General features: G+C 54.2%; 1 protein-coding gene across 2 annotated transcripts in view; it reads left to right on the forward strand.

Annotated features, from left to right (window-relative positions):
• The first annotated feature begins 13,826 nt into the window (after positions 1 to 13,826).
• Positions 13,827 to 27,943, forward strand: part of Aatk (apoptosis associated tyrosine kinase) — a 38,201-nt gene continuing 24,084 nt past the window's right edge. Inside the window, exon 1 of one of the 2 annotated variants that reach the window (XM_038326459.1) lies at positions 13,827 to 13,948. In XM_038326459.1, the coding sequence (XP_038182387.1) occupies positions 13,867 to 13,948 (82 nt within the window). In that variant the 5' untranslated portion in view covers positions 13,827 to 13,866. Of the gene's footprint in view, positions 13,949 to 18,796; positions 18,912 to 27,943 lie in introns of those variants that run through there. The other variant, XM_038326460.1, reaches the window with a different exon arrangement.

The raw sequence follows: 27,943 nt of genomic DNA on the forward strand, positions 1-27,943 counted from the left end.
GTGTGTGATTTAACTCCATGTATGTCTGTGTCCTATCAGTGTGCCTGATACCTGCAGAGACTAGGAGAGAGCATAGGACCCCCTCGAACTGGAGTTACAGACAGTTGTGAGCCACCCACGAGGGTGTTGGGACTCAAACCCCAGAACTTCTCAGTACCCTTTACCTTGCTTGGTGGGCTGTTGTTCCTTCCCAACCTGGGTGGCCTGCTCACACAGTTGGGAAGATTTGGGGCCACACACGGGAGGCAGAATCCTAGAGCCTTGGCATGGCCAGGGTCTTCTGAGCAGGCCTCACTGTACCAACGCCTTCCCAAACGGGCATGGCCATGGGCCAGAGCCCTGGAAGGCCCTGTGGGGTGTAGCTCCAGCTGGCTAACAGTCCACTCCCCTGTTTCCTAGAAGCTGCTACCTGTGTGGACCCGACTAGTCCATGGCTGCTCTACAAAGAGCCGCCTGTTGACCGAGTCCCCGGCCTGCTTTGTGCCTGGGCTCCTCAGAGAAAGGAGGGGTTACGAGATGGCGTGTGGTGTGGTATCATATCCCACCCCGTCTCCTAGTAGCTCAGTATGTGGGCTCCAGGACCCTCAGCTCGGGAGTTCAGACCAGAAGAGAGAGGCGGGACCAGGGTGAGGCTGTGCCCACAATCTGGGGGTAGTCCTTGAGGGCCTGGGCACGGGGAAACTGAGGCTGGCCTCGGGGTTTGCCTCAGAGGCTGCAGCTTGATTCTGACTGAGTGTGGTTCTGGTTTGATTGGCAAAATGGCTTAACAGGCAAAATGCTGGTCACAGAAGCCTGCCAACCTGAGTTCAACCCCCAAACCCAAATGTCGCAGTAGGACTGACTATTGCTGCCGAAACACTGTGACCAAAACCAATGTGGGCAGGGAAGGGTTGATTCAGCCTCTACTCCCACACTGTCCTCAAGACGTCAGGACAGGAACTCAGACAGGGCAGGGACCACGGAGGGGTTCTGCTTGCTGACCTGCTCCCATGGCTTGCTCAGCCAGCTTTCTCGAGGAGCCCAGGGGTGGCACTACCCACAATGGGCTGAGTCTTCTATCGATCACTAATTAAGAAAATGCCCTACAGGCTTGCCTACAGCTTGATCTTGTGGAGGCTTTTTCTCAGCTGAGGCTCCCTCCTCTCCAGGGACTCTGACTTACGTCCAGCACGCCATGGAAAGGCGGAAGAAGAGAACCAACTGCACGGAGCTGTCCTCCGACCTTCACATGTATACTGTTACACATGCGCGCATGTGCGTGCGCGCGCGCGCGCGCGCGCACGTGCACACACACACACACACACACACACACACACATTTGGGGGGAGGAGGGGCCTTAAACCACAGCTTTGGGCTGGGCACGGAGCTTGTGATTAGTGTTCAAAATGTGAAGACCAGGGACACCGAACAAGATGGCTGGCAGGATGAGCCATATTGAGGAGCTCTGGTTTCAGTTAAGAAATCCTGCATCAGAGAAGAGTGTAGGGAGTGACCAGGGAAGACTCCATCAGCATTGTGCCTCCACATCCATGCTTGTATGTGCAACCACACTTGCACATACATGTGTGTGAACACGTTTACAAGCATCCATACCACACACATGCAAAGAGAAATATAAAAGAGTGTGCTACACTCTTTTATATTTATATTTATATACCATAGTGCCATTCTTACACCCTGTTTCCACAAGCCCCGGCTAATTCACCGCATCGAGTCATCTATGGCCTTCCTGACTCCTTTCCAGCTCTCGCTCTGTCAGTTCTGAGGCTCTCACCTACGTTATTCCTCTCAGCTACTCTGCTTTTGCTTTAGGCATTGTGAAGCCCGTTCGTAAGTGTGCACACATTTGAACAGCGTGAGCCCCGTCTCTGACTCCCTGGAAGTCTCGTTCCCTGAGCCGGCCAGCTCTCTGTGTTTCGTGTTTGTGTGGTGCCTGCCTTTCTGGGACCTGTAGTTAAGCATCGTGCAAAAGCAGCCATAGATAATATGCAAACCCAGTTTGGCTGTAGTTTGGTGATTCCGGGTCTGGTGTACTCTCCTGCTTTTCGTCTTGCTTTTTATCTGCCTGTTTTGTTGTAGTTTTGATTTTTGAGTCAGCTCTCACCATGTGGCCCAGACTGTCCTGGAGTTTTATTTGCCAGGTGGAGTTTTATTGTACCTGCTGCTGCTGGTCAGCCAGCGTGGACAGGCTCCTGTCTAGGGACCGTCAGCCTACAGATGGTGTTCCTGCCACGAGACAGAGCCCGCTGCGGGGCTGAGTGTGAGTGGATCAGAGACCCAAGGACTGGATGCCAGGGTCTTGCCAGGCCTAAGAATCCGGAAGCCAGCTACCTGGCGGCACATGCTGCTTGGCCTCTGAGACTGCACCTGTCGGCACCTACTCTACCAAAGCCACTATACCAGACCCTTCTGAAAAGGTGCCCTGAAATTACCCCCTGCTTCTCAGTAAGGAAACTGAGGCATGAAACATCTGAGACCCCACAGTCACCTGACTTTTAAAACATATTTATCTTAGCCTGGTAGTGGTGGTGCACGCCTTTAATCCCAGCACTTGGGAGGCAGAGCCAGGCAGATCTCTGAGTCTGAGGCCAGCCTGGTCTACAAGAGCTAGTTCCAGGACAGGTTTCAAAGCTTCAGAGAAACCCTGTCTCAAAAACCTGGTGGTTTTGCCTGCCTGTGTGGCTGTGTGGAGGTGTTGAACCCCTTAGGACTAGAGCTGCAGACAGCTGTGAGCTGCTGGAATTGAACCCAGGTCCTCTGGAAGAGCAGCCAGTGCTCCTGACCATTGAGCCATCTCCCCAGCCCCAGCTGCCTTTATTTTAAACCTTGCAAGCTGAGATAATGGCATTTACTGGGCCAGACAGGCAGGGATGGGCCACAGCTGGGTAGGGGAACCCTGGGGACTTTTTTGCTCATGGCCACTTCATATGCCCCAAGTAGGTCCCCTAGCAGCCCCTTAGGTTTGTGGCCAGCAGCTGGGCATGAAGGCATTGCAAGATGAGCCAGATCTCGGCAGCCACGGAGATACCCAGGCTGGCTCTGCCCCAACAGACCTTCCCAGGCCTGCAAAGCCAACTCCCCCCTGCTCAGAAACCAGACTGGGGAAAACCTCATTCCTCATCCCTGAGATTCTCCCGTCCGTTAGCTGCTGTGAGACTCCATCCAGGCAAGGTGAGGGCCTGGCAGGCCTTCACCCTGAAGCTGCTTGGCTCACCCCCTCCAGACCATCAGGTTAGTAGTAAGGGACAGACAGGCATAAAAGGGGGCAGGCATGGCAGCTGCCTAGGCAGACCCTGGGCTCTGCCACCACTTCCCTAGCCACCACGGTTACTTGAGCTCATTCCACCCAATGAAACAGCCTTGTCCCTGTCCAGAAGGTCTTTTGGGTGATGCTCTCCAGAGGCCTGGAACGTCTGCATATACTCAGGGCACTTGAAGTAACTGAAGGACGCTGTAGGCTCTGGTCACCTGGAACCAATCTCCTACCTGCTACAGGGCAGCCTGGTGGGTGGCACTGGGCCTGGGGCGAGGGATAGGAACCCTCCCCATTGGGCAGGGTCAAGTTGGGGCACGGTACTATGGTATCTCATGTCTGAGGGCAGCAACTCTGTGTCTTCATCTGAGGATGTGCCCATGGCTAAAGCCATTTTCATTGGGGTGAGCAGTCCTTGTCTGTCTGCCCTGATGGGGCAATAACAGGTGAGCAGCCATCTCCAGACTCCTGATACGGCCATAGGATGGGGTCCTACTTCCTAACCCTGGGCGTGAGCGTCCCAACGGCTGTGTGGCCTGGGGAAGGGGTGAGACAGTAGTGATCGACAAACCTGAAATTGGTTGGGGGGATGAGGGACAGGAGCACTTGGCTCCATGGGGTCAACTCCTCCCTTGAGAGTTAAGGGCATGTGGTCAGAGGTCTCTTCTGCAGGAAGGAATGCCTGTCTGCCATGAGACATGCCCCTTGTTGGACGGAGGTAGCTAGACCAGGAATTGATCTGATGTCCTGTCACTGGAGTGCCTGGTGCCCCTGGAAGTGTTGGTTCTCTGCCCCCTTCCCATTGGACTGCTGACTGGGTGCCCCTTCTCCCACGGTGCTGGAAATGGGGCCCAGGACCTGGAGTCCAGCAACCAGGCCTGGGTGGACTATCACTGGCTCCTCACCCACAAACAGCCACAGGTCCTTCCCAGATCCCCATGCCTCTCTCTGTACCTAGGAAGCCCTCCTCTCTTCTACGAAGGCCTCCTTTCCCTTCTGTCTCCCATCAGCTGGCACCGTCAGAGCTGGCTGGTTCCAGAGCCTGCCAGTCACCCCACAAGTCCTCAGCAACAATTCCGTGAGAATCCCAGACTATACAGAGATTAGTTCAGTATGTCCTGTATGTCCAAGCCACACTCTCTCCCCAGATCCTAATCACTCCCATCCTCCCTCCACCCCCCACCCCCGGGAAGAGGCCCCTGGCCGTCTGTGAGCACCAGTTACTCATCTTCTGCATCTCTTCACCCTGCACGGAGCCTGGCACCTGTTGGTGGTCACTCTGAGCCGACAGGGCTGTGTCCTCAGAGGAGCGTGGCTTTCCCTCAGAAGTCCCTGGCTCATGGCTGACTACCGAGCTGTGGTCTAAGGATTCCGTACTTACTAATGAAGGACGCATATGACCACAGCAGAGGACAAGGAATGTCCACCCTAGGCCTCAACGACATTCACAGCAGCCCCCAGGCAGCCTCCCTGATCACTCTTGCAGGAAGGTAAGAAAACAGGACCCATCTCCGATGCCCGAGGAGACTGAGGCCCGGCCTAGTCACGTTTAAGTGGTGAAGGGAGCCACCGAGAGCTGCAATGAAGACGTCAAAGACAGTTCTGAGCAGGGTAGGGGACATCACTTTGTCCCTGCAGCTCACTTTGTCGAGAGTTGAGCAACTTCCTGGTCATAGCAGGGACACGAGGTTTAGGTGTCAGTGAGGCCGGAGTCATACGTAGCTGGGCGGTACCCAAGGTGTGGTCCATCATCACTGTCTCAGTTCCAGGCTCTGCTGCAGAAGTCCCGACGGCCTCTCCTGGCGGCCACAGGCTTCATCCCTTCCCTCTCCCAGAGGGAGATTCCTGGGGAATTCCAGTCCCCTGGGATTTCTTGTTTCACACTCTGACACCTAAAGGGAAGGACTCAGATGTCTCTTTAGAATATCAGTGTCTTCACTCCTGCTAGGCTGGCTACAATCCATTTACTTCCTCTTTCTTCTCCTCCTCCTCCTCTTCTTTTTCTTCTTTCTCCTCCTCCTCCTCCTCTTTTGGTTTTTCGAGACAGGGTTTCTCTGTGTAATTGTCCTGGCTGCCCTGCAACTTGCTCTGTAGACCAGGCTGGCCTCGAACTCACAAAGATCCGCCTGCCTCCTGAGCGCTGGGGTTAGAGGCATTCGTCCTGCTGCCCAGTTGACCATCTTCCTTTTAAACCATGACGTTGAGCTCATTCACAGTGCTGTGTAGCCACCGCTAGCACCCATCTCCCTTTCCACACGAATAGTCTGTCCCTGCTGAATATCGTACTCTTCACCCTCCCCAGGCCCCAGAAACCTGTTTCACTCTGTCTATGAACCTGACAATTCTGGGGACCCCACACACACCTTAGGTAGATGTGTGGCATTTACCCATCTATGGCTGGGATTTCATTTGTCATAACATCCCCAGGATTTAGTTATGTTGTAGTGTGTGTCAGAACTGTTTTAAAGATTTCATTTGTATTTATTTTGGTGCCTTTGGAAGCCAGATGAAGGCGTGGTTCCCTCTGGAATTGGAGTTACATTGCAGGTGGCTGTGAATCACGGGATCACCTGGCGTAGGTGCTGGGAACGCAGTCCTTGAAAGAGCCACAAGTGTTCCCAACTACTGAGCGTTTTCTCTAGAACCAAACAATTCCATAATTGGTTTGTTTTTTGTTGTGAGTTTGTCTTTTCCCTTTATCCTGAGCTGAGCACTGACTCGGGGTTTTGTGTTTGCTAAGTAAGAGAGCCAGACCCCCAACCCTCAGCATCGTTTTTAAGGCCAGGTGAGAGTCCGTTGCATGGACGGCGTTGAGATTTTCTACACCTGTTGGCTCTAGGAACAAGGCAGCCGACATTTCCTGGAGCCTGTTTCTGTTAGGAGATAATGCTTAGAAGTGGAACTGCTGATGGTTTAGTGATCCAAACTTTAGTGTCTGGAGAGACTGGTGTTCTCTTCCACTAGCCACACCAGTTCACATTCTCGCCAGCAGGTCACAAGAGCTCGGGTTGTCTGTGGCTTGCCCACACTGGTTATTCCCCGGGTGTTTTAGAATCTGCCTGGTGGGTACGAGGTGGGATTTTGGGTCACGTTTGCTTCCCTCTTGACTGATGGTGCTGGGTGACTTTCCTGTACTTTCAGGCATTTGTTTGTCTGCTTCCAGCATTTTCCAATCTTTCTGGTTCCAGGCTATTCTAGTTCTTGCCCATTTTACTTATTCTGTTTATTTTTAATTTAAAATATTTATTTTATGATTTTAATTTAGACCCTGACAATTCCATACATTTGTATAATGTATTTTGACCAGGATCATCCCCTCTGTCTCTCTCTTACCCTCTCCTACCTTCCTACCCTTTCTTCCCAACATTCCTCTGGCCTTCTTTTATGTCTTTCTTTGTTTTGAGACAGGGTTTCTCTGTGTAACCCTGGCTGTCCTGGAGCTCACTCTGTAGACCAGGCTGGCCTCAAACTCAGAGATCCAACTGCCTCTGCCTCCTGCGTGCTGGGATTAAAGGTGTGCGGCACCAATGCCCAACCTTTTTTTATTTTATTTTATTTTAATCACCCATTGAGTTGAGTTTAAGTAGGATTGCTTGCGTAGGTGAGCATAGGTGTTGGGCTATTTAGTGGAGATTGAAACCAAGTCACCCTACACCATGTAGCCACCTAAGAAGCAAGAGCTAACAAATTATGAGCCTCATGGTAAAGTATAAAATAATAGAAATGGGTTAAGATGTAAGAGTTAGTTAATAAGAAGCCTGAGCTAATAGGTCAAAGAGTATGTAATTAATATTAAGCCTCAGAGCAGCTGGGTGGTGATGACATACTCCTTTAATCCCAGCATTTGGAAGGCAGAGGCAGGAGGATCTCTGTGAGTTCAAAGCCAGCCTGGTCTACAAGATCTAGTTCCAGAATGGGCTCCAAAGCTACAGAGAAACCCTGTCTCTCTAAAAACAAAACAAAAAACAAAAAAAAAAATTAAGCCTCAGAGTGATTTTTTTTTTTTTGCTTTTTTTTTTTTTTTCTTGAGACAGGGTTTCTCTGTAGCTTTGGAGCCCATTCTGGAACTAACTCTTGTAGACCAGGCTGGCTTTGAACTCATAGAGCTCAGCCTGCCTCTGCCTCCCGAGTGCTGGGATTAAGAGCTTGCACCACCACTGCCCAAACGCCTCATTGATCTTTGCACAGGTCACTTGCGATCTGCAAAGTCACCCTCCTCCTGGTGTTCGTTTCTGCGTGTCACCTGCTGCAGAGCTGCCAGTCTCGCTTCTCTCTCACAGGTATGTCCACTGCCGTGGTCGCTGCCACACGCTTCGTCCTCCCCAGGCACCAGCAGCTGCCTCAGAGACACACAAACCCATGCAGCCCAAGCCAACTGCGGAAGGAGTCAGTCCGCCATGCACCGCCATGTGGCAGAGCCTTGGGAATTCCGTGCCGAGGGAAGGAGCCAGGCAGGAAACACAACACGCTATAGGACTCTATTTTTAAGTAATGTCCAGAATAGGCAGATCCACAGGGACCAGGCAGGGGTCACAGCTGCCTGGGGCTCAGGGAGGGGGATGGGCCATGGGTTTTCTCTGGGGACAGTTCCCTTCTGGGAGGAGAGGACGGCTCTGTGCAGTGGTGATGGTCACACAATGGTTTGAATGTGTAAATACTAGGAGCTACTAGTTCCTCTGCCTTGAGATGCTTAATTTTATGTTATGTGGATTTCACCACATAGCATGCAGAATGGGAAGGGATGCCTTTCCTTTTATTATTTTATTCTAATTTGGGCTGGCCTGTATGCACCACCATGCTTGATTTACAAGGTAGCGGGGATGGGACCCGCGTTCTTATGCGTACTAGGCAAGCCCTTAACCAGCTGAATTACACCTCCAGCTCTTTCTTTTATTTATTCTTGTTCACCCGAGACAGGGTTTTGCTATGTAGCCCTGGGTAGTCTGGAACTCACTCTGTAGAACAGGCTCACCTTGAATTTGCAGCAAGCCCTCAGCCTCTGTCTTCTCAGCTATCCAACAACTTAGGCTGATGTCTTCAGGAAAACAAAAGTCAAAGAAACAAGTGTTCCCAGGGCAAGATGTAGGAGCAGCACCTGGCCTGGCCAAGGGTGCCAGGGAGGAAATGATCTCAGGGAGGAGGGGCTAGAGGCAGGCACCATGCAGCTCTTCAAGGGTCCTAAAGCTAGACTTGCCCTCAGCTGACAGATGGCCTCTCTCATAGCCTCTCTCTCTCTCATAGCCTCTCTCTCTCTCATAGCCTCCCTCCCTCTCTCTCTCCCTCTCTCCCTCTCTCTCTCCCTCCCTCCCTCCCTCCCTCTCTCTCTCTCTCTCTCTCTCTCTCTCTCTCTCTCTCTCTCTCTCTCTCTCTCTCTGTAGTTTTTCAAGACAGGGTTTCTCTTCATAGCTCTGGCTGTCCTGGAACTCGCTTTGTAAACCAGGCTGGCCTCGAACTCAGAGCTCCACCTGCCTCTGCCTCTCCAAATGCTGGGATTAGAGGCGTGCGCCACCACTCCCAGCCCTGCTGGGCTGTCTCTTATGGGTCTCTCTAGTGTCACTATTGCTGAAGCTGCTACTTTAGTCACTGCTTGGCCTTGGCCCACAGGACCCACAGGAACCACTTCACAGCTGTGGAAACACCAGACTGTCATTTCCCTGTCCCCCTGGGGAGCTGTTCTGAAGCTCATACTGTACACCCTCTCTCCTGGAGCAGCCGACGCAGTCTGCCTCCGGACACCAGTGTCCCCTACTGGAAGGGAAACAAGCTCTTTCCTAGGGAGCTGTTTTTTTTTTTAAAAGACAGAGCCCCCAAGTTCCAGCCTTAGATCTGGTCTGTCCTCTGGCTCCTGACTAGCTCAGCCCTGAACAAGGGCTTTACCTTCCTAGAAAGGCTAAGGTGTCTTCGCACCTTTGGCAGGCTGCCCCTGCCATCTGGTGTGTCTTTGGCCATGCCGCCAGCTTCTTGAGCACAGCTGTGATCAGTGAGGCTTTTCCAGGACTGAGGGCCGTCTCTGAGAATGTTGGGACAAAGACAGTCCCCCTCCCCGAACACTATGAGTGCAATGGCCACTCTGGCATTCCTCTCCTCCTAGAGGCTATGCCCCGTGGTGTCAGCATCAGCAGTGGGCTGGGACCCCGTGGTGTCAATGTATATGTTGCAGTGCCTCAGTTTCTCACTGTGCTCTCAGGAGGTTCACTGGTTGAGTCCGGGATGCGCCGGAGGGGCCCATGGTGGGGTGTGGACCTTCCAGGCATGGGATGTCCACTGTGTCCACTGTATCCAGCACACAGATTTGTCTGCTCCCTGGGGGGGGGGGGGAGCCTAGCAACCACACAGAAATGCTAATGTGTTGGGGTTTAAATGCTCAGAGTGCCCAGAGAGCAGCTCAGTGGCCAAGCGTCTACATAGAAAGCAAAAGGCCTGGGTTTTGAGTCTAAGTATTTCTTTATTATACACACTTACAGTGTGTGTGTGTGGGGGGGGGGTCAGCCTAAGGTACTCTCTAAATCCAATAACCTCAGAGGCAGAGGTTGGTGCCACACTGAGACCTCCAGCCAAAGAAGGAACAGCTGAATTCCAGGAGAACAAGGAAGGACCCTGGCCAGAAGCCCTTGGAAAGAGTGTGGTCCTCCCGACACCCCAATCTGAGACTTGTAAAGATGAGTACAGTGGCCCCAAGCCACCTTGTGAGTTCTTTCTTTCTGGCAGTCCCAGGACACTTACAGGACACCCTCTTCCCCTGCTCCTTCTCCATGCCTTCTTTTCCCTATCCATGCCTCCCCCCTGAGCACCGTGGTCTCAGTCGGTCACAGGGGACCCTGGTGGAGCATCCCCAGGGCAGGAGGAAGGTAGGATGCAGGACGGTTTGGATCCTATGCTAAGAAAGGTCTGGAAAGGTGACCGAGAACACTAGGCCTCCCATGCACTGTCTTTAGCAAGTGCCTTCTGCTCAGAATGGCCAGGATGAAGGTGCAGGATGGATTCTTGTTGGTGGCTGTGGCCTCAGGCTCTAGGGGCTCGGCTGTCTCTCTGTTCTTGCAGTTACTAAAAAATGGAATATTTTACGTGTCTTGTTTTTTTATGTTCTTTAATGGCCTCTTAGACTACTGCATTGGGACATAATTACTCTATCACTAGGTTCCTACCAACTTTATTAAGATGTCAAAACCTGAGACTCACTGCCACTGCACTGGGCAAAGAGCTGCAACTGACTGTGACCCCAACACTTCTAGAAGTAAGAGCATGAGGATCAGAAGTTCAAGGTCAAGCCAGGCTGTGGTGACGGTGGTGGTGGTGGTGGTGGTGGTGACGGTGGTGGTGGTGGTGGAGGAGGTGGGGCACACCTTTAATCCAGCATTCTGGCAGCAGACGCAGCTAGAACTCTGAGTTTGAGGACAACCTGGTCTACAGAGAGTTCCAGGACACACACACACTCTCTCTCTCTCTCTCTCTCTCTCTCTCTCTCTCTCTATATATATATATATATATATATATATATATCAAGGTTAACATCTGCTATATAGCTTGTGTCCAGTAGTCCAGGCTCCTCAAAACTCTGTTTCAAAAATATAGGAAGAACACTTGGTCATTTTGTTTTTCCAGACTGGGTCTCTCTGTGTCCTGGGCCTCACTCTCCCCTCGAACTCAGGAATCCACCTCCCTCTGCCTCCTGAATGCTGGGATTGAAAGTGTGCGTCACCACCGCTCAGCTTGAATGCTTACATTTTAAAGTCTGTAATTCAGGGATGGCAAGATGACTCAGTGGGTAAAGGATCTTGCCTCCGGTCTTGCTGACCTGAGTTTGATCCCAGAAACCCACAGAAGGAAGGAGAGAAGTGACTCCCAAAAGCCGTTCTCTGACCTATATGCGTGCGCCATGACATGCATACTCGTGTGTACACACACAATAAGTAAATGGAGTATCTTTTTAAAGTTGACGATTTGGTGGGGCTTTGTCGTTGCCTCCACCTTTGGTTGGGTTGTGCTGGTCGGTGGGTTCGTTGGGCTTGTAGCTGCCACATTTGTCCTCGTCTCCACAAGGAGCCTCGTGGTCACCCCGCACTTCCCCCCATCTGCAGCTGGTCTCTGTGGACCGAGCTGCTTTGGACATTTGTTCCTGTAAACAGAACCACAGCCCCTGTGGCCTTCTGACTGGCCTCACCGAGCAGCCTGTTTTTGTGGCTCATCCCCATCGGGACAGCACATGTCAGCATTTCAAGTCTGACTGGACAGTGTGATGTAACTGTGCACGGATATGACTGCTAGGTTTTGGGGTCCCCACCCCAATTTTTCTCTGAGGTGGGGACCTCATTACCTCACCCTCTTGCTGAAGGCTCCTACCCTACTCATCCTCCTCTTTCTCAGCCCAGCCCTTCTTGTCCAGGGCCTCCTCTCTGCCTTCATTCCTAGAGTGCCTGCCACCTCTCCCATAAGCCTGGCCCCTGCCAGGCCACGCTCTTGAGGTCAGCTGCTTCTAGGGACTGCATCACCCCTTGCCTGGGGGCAAAACTACAGAATGTCCTCTGACATCAGAGTATACACACTGAAGCATGTGGGAACTCCACGGCAACCCTGGCCAAGGAACAGGGAAGATCCACACAGCAAGGTCCTCTTACCTAGAGGTGCTTGTTGCCCGCCCCCCACCCCCAACCTGGGATGAAGCTAGTTCATGAACCAGTGATCATTGGCTACTCAAAGAATACTAGGGCTTCCTCGACCACTTTTCCATGGGGTTCCAAGAAGACCGGAAACTCAGAGTCCTCTGATATCTGGCCAGCCATAAACTCAATGCCAAATATCCCAAAGCCCACTGGCCCTCCAGATGAGCTGTGTTTTGTCACCATGGCTGACAACGCGGGCAGAGATGACTACCCCAGATTTCACAAGCATCACGTTGGAAAAAGCAGGGCAGGCCCTGATATCTCTGACTCTGCTGACCCTAACCATTCTGCTGCTCGGGTCGCTGCGGACCCTCTGCTCAAACACCTCCACTCCCTCAGGCTTCCAGATAGCATAATCAATCCCCTTGCTCTCCAACTGCAGACCTCAAGTGTCTCTGTAACTGGCCCGAGAAGGAATGAATGAGTGACCGTATGACTGTCCAGGACCCCAGAGATGCAGGTGACAGACCCTCTTCGTGCCTCCGCCTCCTCGCCGCCAGGCCCGCAGCTGCGTCGCAACGCTGCAAGATGGCGCTGCGGCGGGAGGAGGAGGGGCGCAGGGCACAGCAGCGTCCGTTCCCGGCGCCGCCGCCTGCTCCAAGCGCCCTGGCCGATCTGTGCGGGTGGGGGTGGCCGTTCGTCGCAGCGTGGCACAGCCGCAGGCCGTTAGTACAAAAACAGCTTCCCCCGCCTCCACCAGCGCAAGCGCCTCCCGACAAGCCACCCCCCCCACCACCTGCGAGTGACCCGGTGTCCCCAAGCTCCTGGGTGCCCCCATCTATCTTCGTGCACCCTCGCTACTCAGCAGGACCCCGGCTCCGCACCTCCATGTCCACTCCTGTCCATAACCTCCTCCATGACTCTTGGCCTCTGTGACAATCCCCACGACCTCAGTGACCTCTTGAGACGACCACAGCGTCCATGCCTGGCAGGCTTCCAGCCTCTCCCTTCATCCAGGGCTGGATCTCCATCTCAGGCCCCTGAGACCTCCGACCTCCGACCTTCATGCTTCCCGCCTCTGCCGCAGTTCCCTGCTCCAAACCCCCCACCCACTTCCCTGCCGACCCCTTCGGGTCCCCACAGCTTCGGTGTCCCCCACTGCCTGCATCTCAACACCTCAGTGTCCCTCTCCTCTCTGTGCCGTCGTCTCCATCCCGGTAGCACAGGCCTCCAAACCCCTTCCCTCCGCCCACACCCTTCGTCTGCTGGGACCTGCGAGTCCCTTCTGTGCTTGTGTCTCCACTCTGGGCTCCACAGATCCCGCAGCATCAGCCTCTGTCCCCTCTCCCCATCCTACATCCTTTAGTGTCCCACAACCTGTATGCCCCTCTTTCTGCCTCTGTCCCCTTTCGTTCTCCCTAGTCCCTGTGCTCCCAGCCTTCATCCCTCTCGATAGCTCCATCATCTGTGCACTCCTAACCCCTGCCTCCGTGAGGCTCAGCCTTCACCCTGCCTACCCCTTAGTCCGGACTCCCGTGCCCCCTCCCCATCACTCAGTCCCACGACCCACACTCCTCCCCTGCCTTGTCCCCAGCCTCTGTGCCCTCAATCTTCATCCCCCTCATCCCATAGCCCCCCTGCCCCTGAGACCCCTCTCCTTCCCCCATTGTCCACGACCTGAGTGCCCCTTCCCTCCTTTCTCCCGGCTCCGTACCCCCCAAACCCTCGTGCCCCCTCCTCCATTCCCTCTCCCACTCCGTCCACCCCCCCACCTCGCGCGCGCTCCCGCGTGTTTTCGGACTGCACCAGCCGGAGCCCCGCGGCGCCGCGGCGGCGGGCGGAGGCGCCTCGTCTGTCGCCGCCCCCACTGGTGCCCGCGCTGCGGCGGTGGCTGGGGGCGCTAGGAGTCGGGGGCCGTGCGCTCCGCACCTGCGGAGGCCGCTGAGCGATGATGCCGGGACGCTGGCCCAGGCCGCGGGCGTTCTGAGCCTGAGCGCAACGCCGGCCCCGGGGATGCCCATCGAGCTGCTGGCCCTGGCCATGTCGTCGTCCTTCTTCAACCCCAGCTTCGCCTTCAGCTCCCACTTCGACCCGGGTGAGTCCGCGCGGCGCCCTCGGAGGCGGCCTTGCGGCTGCAGCTGCCCCCCCACCTGTCTTCCCACTGCCGACATGATGCTGCTGGAGCCACGGTTTCCCATTTTGCCTGGAAATTAACCCTTTCTCTGCCCTGAGTCCCCGCAGAAGAACAGGGACCGGCGAGGACCCACCACAGGTCTCCGGAGGTGGGCAGGCCTTGGGGCCAGACCCTCTGCACAGCCGGCCCCTTCAACTCTGGCTGGCAGCATCAGCCCCTGTCTCTTTGGATGCCTCCCTGGCGCAGGTAACTGGGACAAGAGGGCCTGTGTTGGCCCCAGGTGTCCCGGAGAGAGGTTGCCAGGACTCAGGGCCCTGGGGAGGTGAGGGGTGTTCTGCAAGGCAGGGTAGGAGCCCAGGCCCACTATGGGAGCTTGCTGGTCCATGTTTTGGTGTGGAAGGCCCCTTCCCAAACCTGCTGCTGGTTTCTGCAAATCCCTGTCCAGCCAGTCCCCCACCCCCACCCCGGCAGCTTGTGGTGGGTGTGAGTTGGGGTCAATAAAGACCCCTAACATGAACCCACCTGAGATCCCCCTCTAGAGAGGTGGTACCAACCAGCTGGCCGCACAGGTCCTGGGGGTGGGCCTCTTGCTCCACCTGGCTTGTGGACACAGGGATAATGTGTTTACCACAGCTGCCTGAGCAGGGGAGCAGGGTGGACAGCTGTGGAGGGCAGAGGGGGCTGTGGCAGCTGTCTCTAATGCGGATTCTGTTTGCTAGTCCTGAGAGGGAGGGTAACGAACCTCTCTGTCCAGGAGCCTGGAGTCCCACCCACATGTCCCCTGGGCTTTGGCTTGGGCTGCACAGCCCAAACAAAGCCCAGCTCACATGTGATGGCTCTCCTGGGTCTCCCTCCTGGAGTGGGGCCAGTGTGTGCTGTGACGAATGAGTCCCCCGGGCAGGACTACATCTGAAGGCATTTGCTCATAGGGAGGGGGACTGATGGGCTCTGCCTACTGGGCTTAGGGCTGTCCATGTCCCTTGCTCAGAAGTGACTTCCTGGCTGACCCAGGGGGCTTGAAGGTCACCATTTACCGTCCAACCGAAGGCACAGAACCTAGCAGCAGTGACTGTGACCCACTGAAGCTAGGGCAGGAGTGGAGGTGGCTTTGAGTGGCATCTTCAGGCCCAGACCCCCTTTAGGGACAGATATCCCCAGCATCAGGCCTCCAGGATGTCCCCCACGGCAAGCCTTACCCAGCACTTGGTCCTTCCTGCGGATGGCTACTCCAGACTCCGGACAGGTGGCCCTGGAGCTGTTTGGATAGGGGTGGGGCCTAGGCTGCTCACAGGAGGGAGGAAGCCCTGCATCCTCCCACCTGCCCAGACTTGCCCCTGTGGCTTGTCACCCCTTCCTCCTCCAGGGTACCCAGGACAGGAGCGCCCCCTCCCCCACCTCAGAGCGGTGGCAGGACTGCAGGCAGTTCTTGTGCAGTTGATCCGTGTAATTACAGTGTGTTGGTGTAATTATCTAGCGGGACGTGAGAGCCGTGTGCCTGTGGACATGGTGCCCTTGCTGCCCCGAAGGCATGGGTGGTGGCGATAGGGGACTTACTGGGGAGCAAGGCCAGGCCTGGGTGCTGGCTGGAAAGATGGGATCCACTGCCCTCCCGCTAAAATCTGTGTTCACGAGCCACTCTTTCCCATCAGAGTCCGTGTGTCTGTCTGCTTCTCTGGGCTTCTGCTTCCCCTTTTGGAAGATGGGATGGTGATGCCTATGGCTGGGTCTGGCTTGGAGGAGGGACCTGATGAGCTATTTGTGGGGGTGAGGAGGTATGGGCACAATTGTGCCTGAAGGCCCCTGTACCCACAGAAGCTGAATGGCTTTTTCTCCATCTTCACAGTAGGGAGAGATAGATGGTCTAGCTGATGTTGTCGAAGTTAGAGCCACCAAAGCTCAAAGGAAGGCTCGTGTTTGTGTGGTTAAAGAGTGTGTTTATGGGTTGTCCAGTGCTCCCCGACAGTCCCCTGTGGTCAGGTCTTCAAGCATTGTAGGGCTGGCAGGCAAGCTTGAAGTGGAGGCTGTTAGCATGCTGGGCCCCTCGCCACCACAGCCACTCTGGGACCGAACATACTCATGGGGTGTCATGGCCGGACAAGCGCCCAGACAGGCCTGCTGTGAAGTCTGACTCTCTCACCATTCCCTGTCACCCAGGATGTGGGTGACCATGAAGGATTTCTTGGCAGACCCTACCCAGTGGCCTCTTGGCTGTGTGCTCTTCGGCCATTCCTTAAGTCTCTCTGAGACCGCTCCCCAGGCAGACAGAGCATGACAGTCAAGGAAAAGGGGTGACAGGGGGTCATGGAGGACAAGAGCAGCTGGAAGGGGTAGGAGCCGATGACCTTGAGAGAATGGCACTCAGCTCGCACTGAGGCAAGGGACTGACCTTGTTTCTCACTCTCCTCCTCAGTGTGCTTGGTGCAGCTAAGGGAGCTAATATAGGCCAGGGATGTTTGCTGGGGCCTGGTACTGTCACTAGTGTAACTAATGGCCAGTGCCGCTAGCAGTGGTGTAGGGGACTCCAGTGAGGTGCTTCCCTTGGAGGAACCTGCACTCCCAGGATATGTGGGGACTGCCGCCCATGCCGGGGCTGGGCGAGCCCTAGCCCCCCACCCACTATTTGCTCACTCTCTAACGTCTGACCCGCTCTGGTCCTTAGTTTGTTTATCTGTAAGGTGGTCCATGTGGTGCTGTGGAGCACTGGGCACCGGGCAAAGCTGGTCAGGGCGGCCTCTGCCGGCCTCCTGCCTGAGGCAGGTGGGGTATGGAGCTGGCAGCCATCCTGGCAGCTTGCAGAAGCTCAGAGAAGGCAAGGCTGTTTCACTCCGCTGTCTGCCATTGTCCGCTTACCCTGCACAGTGCCTGCTGCTCGCTATCTCCAGCCCCTCAGTCCACATCCTGGTCCCTGCTCAAGTCTCCCCCCCCCCACGGGAAGTCTTCATTCTCCAAATGAAGACCCTAGCCATGCCCTTCTGGAATCCTTCTGGAATGTTGTTTCCTGGGTGTCCACATGGGACAGGGTACGGGACTGGCATCCCTGGGCTTACAGTGACTGTGGCAGAAGACTGGGTCTAAGTGGCACATGGATGGGTGGATTTGGGACTTGGGACAAAGGTGGCCCTGAAAAGAGCCAAGGGGTCTCCAGGAGCACTAGTCCCTGGCTCACAGATGGACTTGGAATATGGAAAGTTGTGACTCCCTGAGTGACAAACCTGATCGTCACCGGACCTGGTTGAAGGTACCGACTGGCCAGGCCTTCATAGCAGCTGAATGTTGGGTACAGGGTGCTGCCTCTGGCTTGTCACCCTGCCTATGGGCCCCGTGACAGGAAGCTTAGGGCCTAGATTTAAGGCCGACCCTATCTCAGTATGACCTCTTCTTGATGAGCCATTAAAGCCTGTAGGTTAGGGGTGACCGGTTGAGAGGTGGCATGCTGGCATGACTATACACAGGCTGCTTCTCTGGGAGCAGTCCAGCGAAACCACCAGAGGGCGGTCACAGAACCCTGGGGGAGGGGCAGGAGACATGTGGGGTTTCTGCTGCTCTCCCCAGCATTCCCTGGTATGCAGGCTCCTGTACATGTGTGGCACACACAGACACGGACATAAACATACCTGCAACACGCACCTCCTACATGGCAAATGAGACAGGCATAGTCGGACTGGCAGGGCCTAGGCATGTCCATGTCCAAGTGTGTACCTGCACACATGTACCTTGTGTGCACATACAGTGTGTAGGCACCTCTGCGGGGGACTCTTGTGGGTGTGAGCTTCCTTCTCCTGCTCTGCAGGACACAGGGTTCTTTGCCTGAGCTCCGCTGTCCCATCTCAAGGGTTCTACAAGTGGGTGCTCACTTGAGAGGTATCACTGGGACTATGACCCCCCCGAACCTCAGGGTGGGGTGAGCCCTAAATCCAGTGGCAGATATCCTGCTAAGAGGACACAGAAATGAGAGGTGTGGGGAGAGGTATTGGAGTCAAGCAAAAGCACTACAAAGAGAGGGCTGCCGAGACCCCAAGCTGGAAGAACAGCAAGGTCTTGCCCAGTTCTCACCGAACCACCTGCCACTGCCAGACTTGTCACGGGGCCAGGAAAGAACCATTCCCGCAGAAGCTACCAGTTTGGGATCTTCATCCAGGCAGCCAAAGCATTTAGATATAGTACCCCTCAGGCCTAGGGACCAAGGAGGAGCTGGCAAGCCCGCAGTCGGCCAAGCGTCTGCGTATACACGGTGGGTCCTGGTAGCTAATGTCCTTGATGTCCCTGGCACCTGTTCTGCACTCATGCAGTACTTCCTGAGGGTGGGCTGTGCCCAGCTCTGCCAGGCCCTCCTCCTGGGACTGTGGCCACCTGCCTTTCTTTCATGGCTATTGGGACGGGGACAGACTAGGGTCAACTAGAGGGAAGCTTGAGGCAGACTATGAGGGGACCTGCTCTTGTTGTTCAAAGGACAGCGGTTCTGATGTTTGTTCCCAGGTAGACTGAAGGCTATGTCTATGGTGGGGAGACCCCTGTGTCACCCCTTATTCTTGTCGTGTGATAATCTGGGTCATAGTGCCTATTGGGGCTCTGATTTCAGGTCCCCGTAGTCTGGGCCTTGCCTGCCTGTCACAGAGGAACTAGTGGCAATGGGACCAGTGGCTGTGGCCTTCCCCACCCCCAGCTCAGGAAGCCAGCAGAGGAAATGAGGGCAGTGGCCGAGGGCCGGAGCCAGTTCCCAGGCTGACTGTCTGGGTGGATGGCTGCCTGAGGGCTGTCGCAGGAGGCAATGTCACGTGGCATCCCCTGCCTACTTCCGTCAGGGCCAGGGCCAGAGCCAGAGCTAGGGTCAGGGGGCTGGGACAGTGGGGTGGGGTTTGGAGTTCTGGAGAAGGCACTGTGGGCGGAGCAAAGCTGGAACCTCACAGGAACAGCACCGGAGCCGGTATGTGGGGACTCCGGAGGGCACCGGCTACTCTATCCCTGTCGGACTGGGGGTGGAGGGAGGACACAGAGTTCATCAGAACTCAGGTCCAGCAAGGACCCTACCAGAAGTCCTGAGCAGTCTCCAGAGTGGGCAAGGCCTGTGTAGTCGGTGGGCTGGGCAGTCAGGGTCATCGGTCACAGGTAGATGAGATGAAGCAGGCACCTTTCGCAATGGGGATGGCCTTGCCTGTCTCTTTACCACCGCCCCAAGGTTTGCATGAGCCACCACCTTCTCTCTGGGACAGAGTCCAGCACTGTTTACCCACCCAGGTCCCTGGGAAGGTCTCCTCTTGTCACTGGTCTACTGACTTGGGGACATGACTTGGTAGCCCTGACCAGCTGGGTTTGGTTTCCTGTAGGGCTCACCTGCCTGCTTTGTGAGTCTGATGGGATGGGGAGCCAGGCTCCCAGGCTGGGCACTGAGGCTGAGCTTTGAGGTCTGTGGATATCTGTGGACGCTGCTGTCCTTTATCTTTGCAAGGCTGACATAGGGTCCATTGCTCACTGGGACTTCTGGCTTCCCATGAGTCTTATTTCCTAAGCTTCTCCTCTATTCTCTGTGGTGCTTGAGGGGACCCTAGGAATGGTGTGTGCCCATTGGGAACTCATTGCTGAACTGCAATCTGGCCCTGAAATTGACAATAGCCAGGTGTGTTCCCTTTCTCCTGCACCCAGCCAATCCTGCAGCTCGTGCCTTGCTCCAAGCAGCAAGGGTACCTGGGGGGCTGACCTAGGCAGGAGGGCTTCAGTGGTTCTCAGCTGTAGCCAGAGTTCTTTGATTTGTTAACTGGAGACACGGGGCTGTCCGTGGACACCACGTGCGGGATTTTCTATTGCTAAATGGTGCACACATGCTTAGGTGTTGATGAGGTTCTGTGGCTTTGGTCCAGCTCGACACAGCCATGAGGTCACACTCTAGGCCCTGGCAGCCCCCTCGGCCTGTCCCACGGAGCCACATTCTGGCTGCTCCAGGCCTCTGCAGGTCAGCCACACCTTAAGAACAGAGCAGCAGAGGAGGATGCTCTGGAGGTTAGCATTGGGTTCTGTTCACTTTGGGCTGTCTCTTGTGGCACTCCTGTGAGTATTCTGGAGAGACACCCCACTTCCTTCATTCCCTCTTTCCCTTCTCCCTTCCTTCTCCTCTCTACTAGCGTGTTCTCCCTACATCTGCTTGCCCCTCCCTCCCCTTTACTGTGACTTCATTTGCATACTGTACACTCATCTGTGAGAACACGGAATTCATGGCTATTAGTATTTTTATAGAGTTGTGCGGTCTTTACTATAGCTCATTTTGGACATTTTGTTTCCTTAGTAATCACCCAGCACCCTGATGGTCATGACTCCCCATTTCCTCTTACCACCCTGCCATTCCTGTCCATCTCATGACAGCATAGTCCCACGTCCTGTGTCGCCTGGTCTCCCTGGTCTGTTTCTGATGAGGACATACCACAGGAGCTGGCCTTGACACCATTCTGTGGCTCCCCCTACCCCTACAGAAGGTCTCACTAGGCACTGAGAGCCTCTCGAGGCTGCCTGGCTACCCTGTGGCCCTGTGAGAATTCCACCCCCTGGCCCTGTGTGGAGTCTACCCCATGGCCTGTGGATTCTACCCCGTGGCCCTGTGTGGATTCTACCCCGTGGTTCTGTGTGGAGTCTACCCCGTGGCCCTGTGTGGAGTCTATACACCATGGCCCTGTGTGGAGTCCACCTCATGGCCCTGTGTAGAGTCTACCCCATGGCCCTGTGTGGATTCTACCCCGTGGTTCTGTGTGGAGTCTACCCCGTGGCCCTGTGTGGATTCTACCCCGTGGCCCTATGTGGATTCTATCCCGTGGTTCTGTGTGGAGTCTACCCCGTGGCCCTGTGTGGAGTCTATACACCATGGCCCTGTGTGGAGTCTACCCCGTGGATCTGTATGGGTTCCACAAAACCTCAGTTGCTTTGGGGACACATCTGTAGGTTTGGTTTGCCCTCCTCAGTTGTGTGCGTGGTGCCAGCTGCTGGCTTGTCTACTTCCTTGTCATCCTGACCTGTCTGACAGCTGCAGTGCAGTGTAAGGCAGGGTGGGCACCTCTGGCCAGCCTGATGGCCACGGTGGGAGTGTTTGCTCCGGACACTGGCACACTTACCCTTTGTTCTAGGGGGCCACACTGACCACTCAACTAATCACTTCCTGGGCACCAGTGGGTACCGGTCGTTGTTTATCCTGAAGCTGCGTTCACAAAGCATTGCTGAGGGGCACTTCTTGGCTCATGAGAGCAGATGAAAGGAAGAGATGACCCACTACTGCCCTTAGCCTGTCCTGCCCACACAGGCCTTCTCCTGCCCGTCCTGCTGGCATAGAGCTGCCTCATTCTCTACCCAGGGCCTCCTGTTACCGAGGGTGGCGCTGTGGCCGCTGCTCAGGAGCTGGAATTGCGGTTCATGTCTATCTGTTTGTTTTTTTCTTTTCCCTTACAAGTCCTGTCCAAACATAGCTAAAGCCGGTGTGTTTGGTGCATCTCTCAGACTAGCTGGGTCTCTTGCTTGGCCAACCACGGCTTAGGTTGGGCATCTCACGTGTGAGAGTTAGAGAGTTCCAAGATGACCAGGGGTGTGATCAGGCCAAAGGGTGTGTGTCAGAGAGCTGAAGTTTGTCCTTGTAGAAGGAACGGTGTGTGTGGAACAGGGAACTGCTTGGACACGGAACTATGGAGACCTTGTGTGACTATGACCTTGCCACTCCCACCAAGCCACCTGAGCTGGGTGGCTGTCGAGGATTTGGGATGTGGGGCACAGGGATATGCTGAAAACCGCTCCACCCTTGGACCTGTCTCGGGGGGGCCCTGAGAAGCTAGAGAAAGGGGTGAGGGCTGGGAGGTCAGACTTGGCTTTAGCTTTGATCTGTCAGTGGAGGTGATGTCACCTGTGAGCGGCACTTCCTTCTGTTCCTGGTCCTCTTGGTAGACTTGATTCCAAGGTGACCTCTGGAGGATCCCGGGAGGCAATCATTGGGGTCTTGAAGGAGACTGCTAGGAGACCTTGTGGGGGTCCCCGCAATGAGTGGATGCTGTATCCAGTCCAAAAGTAGAGGGGGGTGCAGACCCCAGTAAGTGCTTCATGGAGACCTTAGGACGAGAATACGTGTGAATGAGTGTGTGTGTGTGTGTGTGTGTGAGCACTCACAGGGGATCCCCGTGAGGAGGTCTTTTGGGGGAGAGTGCTCATGTGAACATGTGTGCACACCTGTATGTCTGGGAGAGTGTGTGCACATGTGGAGCACAGGTATTGTGTGCCTGTGTATGCATGAGGGAATGTAAGCATGTTGTGTACATGTATGTGACCACGAGTGCATGATGACCCAGGGATGGGATGGGTGAGCATGTCTGTAGCTGTTGGGCACACATGTGTACCTGTGTAAGTGCATATGTGTCTATGCATCTGACTGCAAGTGGAGGAGTGGATGCCCCCAGAACCCTAACCTTCCCAGAACCCTTCCACCCTCCTGGTCCCGAACTGCTCTCTTGGGCGTCTATGTGCAGATGATCATATTATTCCATGTTCACATGGATGACAGAGAGGGTGCCAACACGGGTCTTACAAATAACCTGCCCCCCTGGAGCTGATCCATGGTCTGGAAACAAAGAACCAGGTCAGGCGTTCATGTCGTCTTTTTTCTTGTATCCACCTGCCAACCAGCTGTCCCTGTAGCCCTGCCAAGCTGTGTCTGCCTCCTACAGCCCCTCCTCACCAGACTGCTTGCTTGGAAGCCTGGCTGTGGATCTGTCTGCAAAGGGGTGGTCCTCAGTGCGGTGGGCTCTGGTCTAAGGATACTTTGTGCTTATTGCACCTCCTTTAGCAGAATACTGCAACTTTGTAGCCATTGGGCCAGTGTGCTGCTTTTTGGGAGAGGTTGTGCTGTAACTCAAGCTCCCCACCCGGCATCCTTGCACACTGCCCAGCATTCCACGTGAAAGCCTGCACCTGCCTTGTGTGCTGGGGCTGAGAAGGCCGGTGAGGCACCGGGTGGACAATATTAAAAGTCTTTGACCTACCTGGCGGTGGTGGCACACACCTTTACTCCCAGCATTCGGGAGGCAGAGGCAGGAGGATCTCTGTGAGTTCAAGGCCAGCCTGGTCTACAAGAGCTAGTTCCAGGACAGGCTCTAAAGCTACAGACAAACCCTGTCTGGAATAAGCAACCAACCAACCAAACAAAAAAGTCTTTGGCCTTTTTTGTACTTTGTACTGTACTTTGGTACAGTCTTCTCTCACAGGCCCCTCAAATATTATCTTACCTTCTGGGGGACTGCTATACCTTGCTACATCTGCCTCAGTTTCCCCCTATTGATAGTCAGGGCAGAAGGAGAGCCTAGGAAAGGCCCATGACGCTGGGAAAACATTCTGGTCACCTCTGCTCTGAGGCTGGGATGTTCTATGGAGAGGACCTGAGTCCTGGTGGCCATCAGGACTGAGAATAAGGAACCAAAGAGCTAATGCTGGAGGGCACAGTGGGCTGATGCTGTAGGGCACACAGTGGGGCTGATGCTGTGGGGGACACAGTGGGGCTGATGCTGTAGGTCACACAGTGGGGCTGATGCTGTGGGGGACACAGTGGGGCTGATGCTGTAGGTCACACAGTGGGGCTGATGCTGTGGGGGACACAGTGGGGCTGAACTGGTGTCTGTGTCCCCACCCGAGCAGTAGCTCTTCCCACCTCTCTCTCCTCTGCCTAGGACTCCTGACTTCTACTATAGTTCAGCAGGAACAAGAAGGACCTTCTGGGACATCCACTGGGCCCCGGCCTTGGTCCTGGACACCTAGAACGTCTGCTGCCTGGGTCTCCTGGCTCAGTCTTGTGTCTGCTTTGGCTGCTGCTTTCTTCCTGTTTGAGGTTCCCTTTGCATCACAAGGGAGAGCCAGGCTGGCGGCAGGGTCCTCAGAAGTCTGGGGCTCCTGGGTCTCACTCCAGGTGGAAGCAGGCTGGATCCTAGCTGCATTGACAGTCAGGGATGTTGTGCCCTTGGAACCCCAGAGTGGCACTGCCACAGACTCCAAGACCCTAGGTCAGGGGTGACTTTTGTTACTCCAGGAAGCTCCCCAGAACAGCATCTGTGTAAGTGTGGCATTTGTTCTGGGAGATTTGAGTGACTTTTTTTTTTTTATTATTTTTATTGAGCTCTACATTTTTCTCTGCTCCCCTCCCTGCCTCTCCCCTCCCTCCTTCAACCCTCTCCCAAGGTCCCCAAGCTCCAAGTTTACTCAGGAGATCTTGTCTTTTTCTACTTTCTACTTCCCTTGTAGATTAGATCTCTGTGAGTCTCTCTTAGTGTCCTCATTGTTGTCTAAACTCTCTGGGATTGCGGTTTATAGGCTGGCTTTCTTTGCTTTATGTTTAAAAACCACCTATGAGTGAGTACATGTGATAATGGTCTTTCTGTGTCTGGGTTACCTCACTTAAAATAATGTTTTCTAGCTCCATCCATTTTCCTGCAAAATTCAAGATGTCGTTATTTTTTTCTGCTGTGTAGTACTCCATTGTGTAAATGTACCACATTTTTCCTTATCCATTCTTTGGTTGAGGGGCATTTAGGTTGTTTCCAGGTTCTGGCTATGACAAACAAAGCTGCTATGAACATAGTTGAGCACATGTCCTTGTGGCACGATTGAGCATTCTTTGGATATATACCCAAAAGTGGTCTTACTGGGTCTTGAGGAAGATTGTTTCCTAATTTTCTGAGAAATTGTCACACTGACATCCAAAGGGGCTGTACCAGCTTGCATTCCCAATGCAGAAGTGTTCCCTTTTCCCCACAACCTCTCCAGCATAAGTTGTCATCAGTGTTTTTGATCTTGGCCATTTTTTACAGGTGTAAGATGGAATCTCAGAGTTGTTTTGATTTGCATTTCTCTGATGACTAAGGATGTTGAACATTTCCTTAAGTGTCTTTCAGCCATTTTAGATTCTTCTGTTGAAAGGTCTCTGTTTAGGTCTGTACTCCATTTTTTTTAAATTGGATTAAGTGATCCTTTGGTGTCCAATTTCTTGAGTTCTGTGTATATTTTGGAGATCTGACCTCTGTCTGATGTGGAGTTAGTGAAGATCTTTTCCCATTCTGTTGTCTGTCATTTTGTCTTGTTGACCGTGTCCTTTGCTTTACAGAAGCTTTTCAGTTTCAGGAGGTCCCATTTATTGTTTCTCTCAGTGTCTGTGCTACTGGGGTTCTATTTAGGAAGTGGTTCCCTGTGCCAATGCATTAAAGTGTATTTCCCACTTTTTCTTCTCTAAGGTTCAGTGTGGCTGGCTTCATGTTGAGGTCTTTGATCCATTTGGACTTGAGTTTGTGCATGGTGATAGATATGGGTCTATTTTCATTCTTCTACATGTTGATATCCAGTTATGCCAGCACCACTTGTTAAATATGCTTTCTTTTTTCCATTTGATATTTTTTGCTTCTTTATCAAAGATCAGGTGTTCGAAGATGTGTGGATTGATATCTTGGTCCTCTATTCGGTTCCATTGGTCCTCCTGTCTGTTCTTATGCCAATACCAGGCTGTTTTTAGTACTGTAGCTCTGTAGCAGAGTTTGAAGTCAGGGATTGTGATGCCTCCAGAAGTTCTTTTATTGCCCAGGATTGTTTTGGCTATCCTGGGTTTTTGCTTTTCCATATGAAGTTGAGTATCATTCTTTCGAGGTCTGTGAAGAATTTTTCTGGGATTTTGATGGTCATTGTGTTGAATCATCCTGCTTTTTATATCTTTGGTTGTGGCTACTTCAGTTAAGTGTTTAAGTTATTGTGTTGCGTATACATGTTCATGTTTATGTGCACATGTATGTGTGCACACATGTGTATGGAAGCCAGAGATTGACATGAGGTGTCTTCCTCAATTGCTCAACACTTAGTTTTGAGACAAGGTCTCACTGGACCTGGCGCTCACCAATTTGGTTAGGCTGGTTAGCCAGAAGACCCTCCTGTCTCTGCCTTTCCAGTATAGGGATTACAGGTGTCTTTTATTTTTTTAAAGAAAAAAAAGAAGAAAAGAAAGAAAGAAAAATCCAGCATACTTTGCATGTGTGTGTGTGTGTGTGTGTGTGTGTGTGTGTTGCTTCTGTGATATTTAATTTCACATTCTATCTTCCTTGAGGAAGCTGGGCCAAGGTGTGGCTCAGTGGTTTAGCACTCAGTGAGCCTGCAGAGGCCCCGGGTTCATCCCCAGTGCTGCTGCACACCTGTATGCTGCCCACAACGTTCCCTCTTTCCTGTGATCTGCAGAGACATGCTGTACAGTTCAGGTATAGGGGCTTCCACCGCCGTTGTCCCACCAAGTGCTGGCTTCTGCTCAAGCCTGATTGTGTCTGTTCCCTATTTGATCCCCTTGAAGCGTAGGCTGTGCCATGTGACAAGGCAAGCACCCCGTCTTACCCCTTGCTTCCTTCCTTTTTAAAGGGTTTATAGACTCCTGTGACTGACGGCCTCTGCAGCCCACCTATGGGCACACTGAGTGTGCGGGATGCTGACCCCCGTCCTACCGTCCTCCCGTCCTCCCATCCTCTGCAGCCCACCTATGGGCACACTGAGTGTGCGGGATGCTGACCCCTGTCCTCCTGTCCTCCCGTCCTCTGCAGCCCACCTATGGGCACACTGAGTGTGTGGGATGCTGACCCCTGTCCTCCCGTCCTTTACAGCCCACATATGAGCACACTGAGTGTGCGGGATGCTGACCCCCATCCTCCCGTCCTCTGCAGCCCACCTATGGGCACACTGAGTGTGAGGAATGCTGACTCCCGTCCTCCTGCCCTCTATAGCCCACAGACTGCAGCAGCACTTCCTGGGGTCCCCCACGAGCCCTGAGGGTGACCTTGTGGACACCCTCTTGCCAGGTGCTGACCACAGAAACCCCAACCCCTTGAGCTCCATCTCTTGCCTGCTACTCTACTTATCCCCATACGCTTTGGGGGCACTTAGAGGGATACTGTAAGTGTGGTTCAGGCCGAGTCTGATTCAAGGGACCCTAGTTACTAAGGCCACAGCAGGCAGAAAGGAGGGGAAGCCCTGCACCATTGATGAGGGTCCTCATGTCACTTGAGGGTGGTCCCATGCCCCTGGAGGGGACACTGAAGGGGAGTCTCGTGTCCCAGGAGGGGAGCCTCTTGTCCCAGGAGGGGAGCCTGATGTCATTGGAAGGGAGCCTTGTGTCCCTGAAGGGGAGTTTCATGTCCCAGGAGGGGAGCCTCTTGTCCCAGGAGGGGAGCCTGATGTCATTGGAAGGGAGCCTTGTGTCCCTGAAGGGGAGTTTCATGTCCCAGGAGGGGAGCCTCTTGTCCCAGGAGGGGAACCTGGTGTCATTGGAGGGGAGCCTCGTGTCCCAGGAGGGGAACCTGGTGTCATTGGAGGGGAGCCTTGTGTCCCTGAAGGGGAGTTTCATGTCCCAGGAGGGGAGCCTCTTGTCCCAGGAGGGGAACCTGGTGTCATTGGAGGGGAGCCTTGTGTCCCTGAAGGGGAGTTTTGTGTCCCAGGAGGGGAGCCTGGTGTCCCAGGAGGGGAGCCTCGTGTCCCAGGAGGGGAGCCTGGTATCATTGGAGGGAAGCCTCGTGTCCCAGGAGGGGAGCCTTGTGTCCCAGGAGGGGAGTCTCATGTCCCAGGAGGGGAGTCTCATGTCCAAGGATGGGAGTCTGTATTACTGAAGTGAAGCCTTTCATCGGCACAGATGGAAACCCTATAACTGTGGGGAAGTTTCATGGCCCTGAGGAAGACAGATCTCTGATTTTTGGAGAGTAGTCTTCTATTAAGCACAGCGAGTTCCGAGTTACTGGGGCCAACTTCCTGCACTTCACCTCATGTGGAGGGATAGCCCCTTTTTAACTGGGTAGGTAACATGGGTGTCATCAGATGCTTCCAAGGGACTCCAGAGCTCCAAGGTGCTCTTTTCTGTGGTGGCTCCCCAGCACCTGCTCTGGCATGAGGGGAGCGTGTGACTGGAGGGAGGGAGCGTACTTTGACCTCCCAGGC

The sequence above is a fragment of the Arvicola amphibius genome, chromosome 4 (assembly GCF_903992535.2).
Source record: "Arvicola amphibius chromosome 4, mArvAmp1.2, whole genome shotgun sequence".
Taxonomy (NCBI): domain Eukaryota; kingdom Metazoa; phylum Chordata; class Mammalia; order Rodentia; family Cricetidae; genus Arvicola; species Arvicola amphibius.